This window comes from Nanorana parkeri, unplaced genomic scaffold (genome assembly GCF_000935625.1).
Source record: "Nanorana parkeri isolate BGI_ZX_2015 unplaced genomic scaffold, ASM93562v1 scaffold4, whole genome shotgun sequence".
Lineage (NCBI taxonomy): Eukaryota > Metazoa > Chordata > Amphibia > Anura > Dicroglossidae > Nanorana > Nanorana parkeri.
In genome coordinates, this window is record NW_017306272.1 from 6,079,549 (window position 1) to 6,087,705 (window position 8,157).

Genomic DNA, 8,157 nt, shown 5'->3' on the forward strand with positions numbered 1-8,157 from the left:
TATGACTCAAAATTAAAAAAAAACTTTTTCTGCTGATCCCTCTTCCATCACATTCCTGAAGTGGAGAACCAGCAGAAAGTGAGAAGGATTTTTTTTTTTTTACAATAAACTTTATTTGCCAGCTTTTTCAGAGCTGCTGTCAATCTAAGAACTGGTGATGGGTGTAGCCATCTGGTTACTGAAGAGGTGGCCTGTACCTAGAGCTGGTGGACGTGCAGCTGTAGTCCTGGCTGGGAGCATGCATAGTCATCCATCAGACGAAGTGTAGTTTGCAAGAGATCCGAGTTCCCATTCTTCTGAACAGATGGCTCTGAGAAGGAAATCAGTCGACGTTTCTGAAAGCCTGTGATGCTACCACATAATATTTATTATTTTATAGGTTTATTAACACTTTACGAGAATAATATGACTGGGACATGTGCACAAACGTTCTCTTTATAAAGAAAACTGTCAGAACATTCGTTACTTAGCTTAACCAAAGCCGGTCTCCAGATTTAAAAGCATGCAGGGCAAAGTAACAGGTTCACTTTAATCCTCCCCAGCAGCACATATACGCCTTTCCTTCACTCTCCTTGCACTCCATTCAGCTCCACAGATCAAAAGGAAATGCCCAGTACTTCTATGTATGCAGCAACATGTGACAACGCTAGGACAATCACTAACAGGGAAATCCCCAGGCTGGGTGTCACCTGCTGGGACATGATCACGCACGCATGTAGTGACTTCACGGGCACTTAACTGCCGGCTGCTAACTCCGTGATGGATACAAGCAGAGAGAAGAGGAGACTTCACCCATACCTTATCCCACCAGGTCCCCACCTATCCTACAGCTGTCGGGCACTCGGACCAGGACTGGGTGCTCCACTTTTCAGAGGGGATGAGACCAAAATGACTGAGTCCTGGCCAAAAAGATGCAGGAGAGTGAAGGACATGGGAGTATGTGCTGCTCAGGAGGTGGAACATGAAAATAAACCCGCTGCTTTGACTGAATTTCCAACTGCAACCAAAGCACTCTTGTTTAGTGTACGTAATGGTTAGAATACATAAAGGATAATGCACATAAAAGGTAAGAACCACAGTCAGCTGCCTCTGTGCCTATAGAGGACATTTTTCTTCTCAGAGTTGTAACAATTATCCTCTAGACAGGAAGTGAGGACATTTCCCTCAAGACAATTTATTATTGCTGATTACATTCCTGTTGAAGGGATTTCCCCACAATTTCTATTTGCACATTCACCAAATAAACAGGAAGTGGCGATATTTTCCCTCACCTCCTTTGCGGTCACATATACACAGAGGGATGGTGAATATCCCAAATGGGGACACACAGAGCAGCAGTGGCACAGTTTTGATGTCATATAAGGTCAGTCACCAGCACAGTACAGAAGCCTTGGCAGCACCAGATAAATAAGGTTATCTTTAATAAAGAAAAAAAAAAAAACCTCAGAGCATCCAATTCTATTTTTGAAAAAGAAATGAGCTGTCTTTTTGAGCTGTATCGTCCATGTACATGAACACTAATTTGACTTTCTGCATGTGGGCACTCCTACTGTTCATCATGCATTACTAGACACATCACATGATTTGCTGCCATAATGCAGTGCTTTCCCTACTGTGATCCTACAGGGAATGTCAATTAGCATAATGTAGTAGGGGGAGGACACAGACACATATCATTAGGGGTATCAGGTAGTCATTTTGCATATTAACTGCTCTGTCATAGCCAGCAAAATAGGCAAAGTGTTCATTTAACAAAACTCGTCATTCTTTAAAACAACACCTTGCTTTTTAATTAGACCAAAGTTTAAAAAATCTTCTAAACATTTCTCACCTACATCTCACTGCATAATACATATAAAACAAAGGCCCCTTCCAATAATGATGGGTATTGTCCTCAACCTGCTACAGAAGCCCGGTGTTACTTGAAATAGTCAGATCTTCATAAAACAAATGTTACAATGAGTTACAGTTCTGAAGCATTTTTTTTTTCACAAAACAATGTTGTGATGAGATATACAAATACATTTTAATCCATTTATGTATCAAACGACAGACTTAGAAAATTATTTCAAGTATCTTTTGTAATCACAGTGAAAATGTAAGACCAAAATGTTAATGACAAACTTTCCAAGATGAAAAAAAGCATACGTACCAAATTAAAAATCACAAAAAAATGCTTCAACGCATTTCCTTCATGTATTATGAATAGAAAGATTATCTTTAAAAAGTTATAAAAATTAAAATAAATTACATATTTAAGTACACTTTCCCTTCAAAGTGTTCTATAAAAATTCAGAACAGTGTACGATCTTTTCAATCCTCACGTGGAAATAAACGACACAAGGAACCCTAGGTCTCCATTCTGTAGGCGCTCCCGTTGTGTAGTGTCTATATTATTGGTTGAAATCTATAGCTCAAGAAGTCAGTAGACCCAGCTAATTGGAACCCATTGCTGCTCCACTCGTAACTTCTCAGCCGCTGCCTGGAGCTTTTCAAAGGCCTTGTCTAAGTTGTCATTTACAACGGTGAGGTCAAAGTAATGGTTGTAGGCTCTCATAACCCGAGCACTCTCATCAACTGTCTTCTTCAGATCTGTATCCTAAAAAACAGAAGAACAAACTGAAGTGTTACATGCGTACATAAACCTGCACCTGAGCCAAAAGAGGGCCCAAGTGACTACAGTTGCTCAATTAACAAAATTTTAACCAAAAAAGTATATTCCTCATTTTCACAGCTCTTGCTATGAAAGATTTTTTTTTAAATATGTGGTGGTTAAACCTCTTTTCTTCCAGATACAAAGAGTACCCCCTTGTCCTTTGGCGTTACCTTAACAACTTTGCACCAAGTTACTATATTGCCCATATACAGTCATGCATAAAAAGTACACCCTCTTTGAAATCTATGGTTTTAAGTATCAGGCCATAATAAAAAAAAATCTGGTGTGTAACTGGTTTTAAAATTAGGTAAATACAACCTCTGATGAATAACACATGAAATATTACATAGTGTTAATATTTATTTTACAAAAAGCCAAAATTGAGAAGTTATGTGTAAAAAAACTAAGTACACCCGCACTACAGTCATAGGAATTAAGAGGCTAAGTAGCAGCCAGGTGCTGCTAATCAAATGCTATTGATTAATTGGATTATCAGCAAGTGTGACCACCTCTATAAAAGCAGAAGTTTTAGCAGTTTTGCCGGTCTGGAGCATTCAGGTGTGTGTGCGCTAACATAATGCCAAGGAGGAAAGACATCAGCATTGCTCTTAGAAAAGCAATTGTTGCTGCCCATCAATCAGGCAAGTGTTATAAGGTAATTACCAAACAATTTAAAGTCATTCTACAATGAGGATGATTATTCGCAAGTGGGAAACATTCAAGACAGTTGCCAATCTACCCAGGAGGGGACGCAAATTCACCCCCCAAGGTCAGAGCGTGCAACGCTCAAAGAAATTGCAAAACCCCCAAGAGAGTTACATCTCAGACTCTACAGCCCTCAGTTAGCATGTTAAATGGTAAACCTCATGGCAGTACAATGGGAAAAAGACTGAACAAGTATGGTTGTTTGGAAGGGTTGCCAGGAGAAAGCCTCTTCTCTCTAAAAAGAACATGGCAGCACAGTTTAGGTTTGCAAAGTTGAATCTGAACAAACCACAAGACTTCTGGAACAATTTCCTTTGGACAGACGAGGCCAAAGTGGAGATGTTCGGCCATAATGCACAGCGATACATTTAAGAACCAAACACATGATATTTAAACACAAACATCTCATACTAGCTGTGAAGCACGGTGGAGGAGGGTGATGATTGGGGCTTGTTTTGCAGCCACAGGGCCTCAGTAAGATGCAGTCATTGAGTCAACCATGAACTCCTCTCTATACCAAAGTATTCTAGAGTAAAATGTAGGGCCATCTGTCTGACAGCTGAAGTTTGGCCAAAAATTGGTCATGCAACAGGACAATGATCCCAAGCCCACCAGCAAATCTACAACGGAAAGGCTGAAAGAAAAGAATGAAGGTGTTGCAAAGGCCCAGCCAAAGTCCACACATCAAACGATTGAAATGCTGTGGTGGGACCTTAAGAGAGCTGTGCATAAACAAATGACCACAAACCTCAATGAACTGAAGCAATGTTGTGAAGAGTGGGCCAAAGTTCCTCCACCACAACGTGAGAGACGGATAGTCATACAGAAAATGATTATGCCAAGGTAAGGTGGTTCTACAAGCTACTGAATCAAAGCGTACTTCGTTTTTCATACATAACTTCTCAGTTTTATCTTTATGTTTGTAAAATAAATAATGACACGGTGTAATAGGTGTTGCTGTTCATCAGAGGTTGTAGTTGCCTAATTTTAAGACTTGCCAAGGACCAGATAATTTTTATTATGTCCTGATACTTAGAACGTACACCCTCTTTGAATGCTATGGTTTTTTACCCCCACACGACTGTATATTGCAGCTTAGCAGTGCTTAGCTGATCCATAAAAGTAGCTAGTAACATTGTATATAGAGTCTATAAGTAATCTGGCACCACACCCCTAATATCCAATATGTACTATACAACAATTTTGAGTGGGGGCTTTAAGGGACCCATTCACACCAGTTGCAGTGCGTTCCGGCCGGCTCACTTTTAAGTGGGGCAGGAGGGGGCATGGAGGGCCATTGAAGTGAATGGCACTGTAGCCACGCCCTGCGACCACAATGCGATCGCAAGGCACATTGTGCCTGCGGTCCGGTGCGATCAAAATGCTGCAAGACTTAGCTATGAATGGAACAAACAGTCACTTGCCAGGCTGTGATAGCAGTAAAAACTAAATTTCTCTATAAGAGTCCAGCACCAACTTAGATCCACTTTAAAATAAATAAAAATTGAAACAAAATCTTAATGTTACTTACTTTGTTTTTTTTAAAAGAGCCTTTACTTTCTCTTTCCCAGATACGAAAGAGAGAGAAAAGTGCTGTTTCAGTAAAATGTACTAGGGAAAACATTTGCTACATATCTTTTTCAGATGCGGAGGTTATTTGGGGACAATACTGGGCACAAGGCACAAAAGCCTGCAATGTCACATTGTCAGAGTAATTGCACTAAGACCCTAAATCACAGTTTAATACAAATAAATTGCTCACATCACTCACTTAATTTTTATCAAAGGACACAAAGGAGAGAGCTATGAAATGAGCTAAATATCTTGTCACCGCGCTCGTCGCAGCCAAACTCAGCGACTGCACAATGTTTGAGCAATAACTGCATTAGTGCTTTCTACGTAACACTATCTGTGGATTAGTTTGGCTCACGCTCTCCCTTATATATTATACATGTGCAATTTAATTGGGTAAAAGCAAATGTGGAATCAACTCAATATAATCTGATGATCTGCCTCCAAAACATTTTTTGGCAGGTATTAAACATTTTTCGTTTAACCCCTGTGCTGGAATCTAGCAAGCTTGGCAACTGATCAAATGACTTAATTCTTACATAAAACACACAAATCGCTTGCATCTGCCATAGACATAGTACTGCTTTGTAATGAGGCCGAAACAAAGGGCAATCAGTGATCTGTTGATGGTTACCAGAGCGTGTATATAATCAGCAGGCCAATAATTAAAAGAGCAATCAATGACTTACAGTGAGAAGCTTTGTCGTGATTCCAGCATCCACCACGGCTTTGTGCATGGCACGCAATGTCTCTAACTCTGGAGCAGCGATGAACACTACATATGGCATAAACTCAGAAGTCCGCAGTACTTTTAATGCCTGAAGAGAAAAAAAAAAAGACAGCCGATCAGAGCATTGTTGCTGGGCATACGGCAAATTTCAAGCGATTTCAAATCATGTCAACCAATTTCCGTTCACAAAAAAACATAAAGAGGGCTCAGAGCATCTTATCACCAACAGTTTATGTATTTATATCTCTATGCCATAGATGCTGCCAGGTTGCCACGATCTATTCAATCATTTTTACAATCGAAAGCAAGTTAAAAACAACCTTGTGATTGGCCAGCTTAAAGTAAAATATACCCCAGTGGTTGACAGAAACCGGGATACAACAAAGACTTAAAATGCTCAATGCAAACAAAGCAGTGGGTCCGGATAACCTGCACCCCAAGGTACTTAAGGAATTAAGCCAGGTTATAACTAGACCATTAATCCTCATTTTTAAGGACTCCTTAATGACTGGTAGGATCCCCAGTGACTGGCGGAGGGCTACGGTAGTCCCAATATTCAAAAAGGGGGCAAGGTGACACTTAAGTGCATTTGAGTTGTGTGCTCCTATTCACACAGCATACAAAAAAGTTATTTAAAAAAAAAAAATTATATTTCTCATCTTTTAGATGTTTTGTTGCAGCAGGCAATGTGGGTGAATCCAGGTCTTTCTGAGCACCTTCACAGTGATCTGCCCTCAGGGCTTGTTCACGCCACAAACAGTACGTTCCAGAGCAGTCAGCCTCTGGAACGCACTTTATTGCAACCTGGCTGGCTCCCTGCGTTCAGGGGCTGGATGGGGCGTGGCAGTGCATTGAAGTCAATGGCACCGCAGCCCCCCGCCCACATTAACGCCTGCGTTTTGGTCCAGCGCAATCTGCAATAATGCTGCAAGCACTATTTTTGTAGAAGGAGAAATAAGTAGAAATTTGAATCCCTAAGAGGCCAAGAAACCCTAGCCCAAGTAAAAGCGATTTAAACTGCAAGAAGTATTTTTAAATTCTTTCTATCTTATGCTATGTGAATGGGGACATGTGACAAATATAAAATAAGTGTTATACTAATCTGACTGTGAAAGTGGAAATACACTTTAAAAAGGAGAACTATGAGGTGAGTGAAAATCACTCAGCCTCATAGTTCGAGGCGACCTGTGACAATGAACTGTCACGTCGGCTCAGTAGATCGGGAAGTGAGCGAACACATACTGTCGCTCGCTCACTTCATGATCATCTCCCTGCAGGGATCCCCCCCCCGCTCCAATCCTCCAGCGCTGACTGGAGGAACGGATGGGGCGGGTACAGCTGGCTCTGCCTCTAGATAGGGAGAGCCCGGTGTCACTCACGCAGCTGGGTGGATCGCGACAGTAATGCCGGGATCTGTCCCGGCTGCGGCGGTCTCAGTATATCATGAGCTGTAGCTTGCAATATACTGAGCTTTAGGTCACTAGGGGACACTAGTATATGTCCTCCCGTGACCATTTAAGAAACTATGGGGAAAAACACTTACCCCATAGTTCTCTTTTAAGGTCTAGAAGGAAAGAGTAAAGGAAAAACTAAACACTTGTATGTAATGGTATAACATTTAATCCAGCAAGCTTTTCTTATTCTGCTTTATGGTCAATGATCAAATGGAGGGCTGGGTACAAACAAATTCTTCCACGGTCAGGTCCTGACAAGCAAAATAACCCATTTCCCATAGCAAAGAATGTAAAAGTGCTACCAGGTTACGTTCAGATTTGAACAGTGCCGTACTCTTCCATGAGAACACAATAGTTGTTCTTCAGTTCCGTCTGTTCTATAAAGAATAAGCAACCACTCCAGGTCAGTCTGTACTTCAGCCCCAGAACATCCACTCCAGTAATGATCTGCTTTATTCCCAGCTAAGTAGTATGCAGAACTTGAAGGACAAAGGCACTCTGGTGTACACTGAGTAGCTCCTTTATTGGAACAGTGATGTAAACACAGGGATGAAGGAAACCTGCGTTTCTTTTTGCTTTTTCAAAGAACCTCATGAAGACTTGCCAAATGCAGTGCGAGATGCATAAGTTTAATGTGTTCCCATCTTTAGTGCACCTTTCTAAGAAAGAAAAATGTAACATATACACCAAAGTGCCATAGTCCTTCAAACAAGAACCTCGGACATAATCATTCTTAACCATTGCAGTGGGGCTACCCCTACACTGCAAGGGTAAATTGCTTATTCTTGTCTACGGATGAAAATAAAAACGTTATACTCCTCAACCTCAAAGACAGCTGCAGCCTCTGCTGCCTCTCTCTCCCCTCCACGGTCTTCAGTGGAGTGGTCTAAGGTCCTGTGAGTCATCATGTCCTATATAGTGTATTGGACATGAGGACGCCGATGAGCATTCCAACACTGGAGTGGAGGAGGAGGCAGTCAGCAGGCTGTGAGGTTCAGGCGGGTATAACTTCTTTATTTTTGTGCCTAAAAACACACACT

The 8,157-nt window shown here is 41.3% G+C and overlaps 1 protein-coding gene across 2 annotated transcripts in view; it reads right to left on the minus strand.

Annotated features, from left to right (window-relative positions):
- Window positions 1–1,792: 1,792 nt before the first annotated feature.
- The window catches only part of MPP6 (membrane palmitoylated protein 6), a 46,273-nt gene continuing 39,908 nt past the window's right edge, over window positions 1,793–8,157 (minus strand). For both annotated transcript variants that reach the window (XM_018574506.1, XM_018574438.1), the window contains exons 10-11: window positions 5,623–5,751; window positions 1,793–2,599 (exon numbers count right to left, since the gene is read on the minus strand). In XM_018574506.1, the coding sequence (XP_018430008.1) occupies window positions 2,423–2,599; window positions 5,623–5,751 (306 nt within the window). In that variant the 3' untranslated portion in view covers window positions 1,793–2,422. The remainder of the gene's footprint in view (window positions 2,600–5,622; window positions 5,752–8,157) is intronic.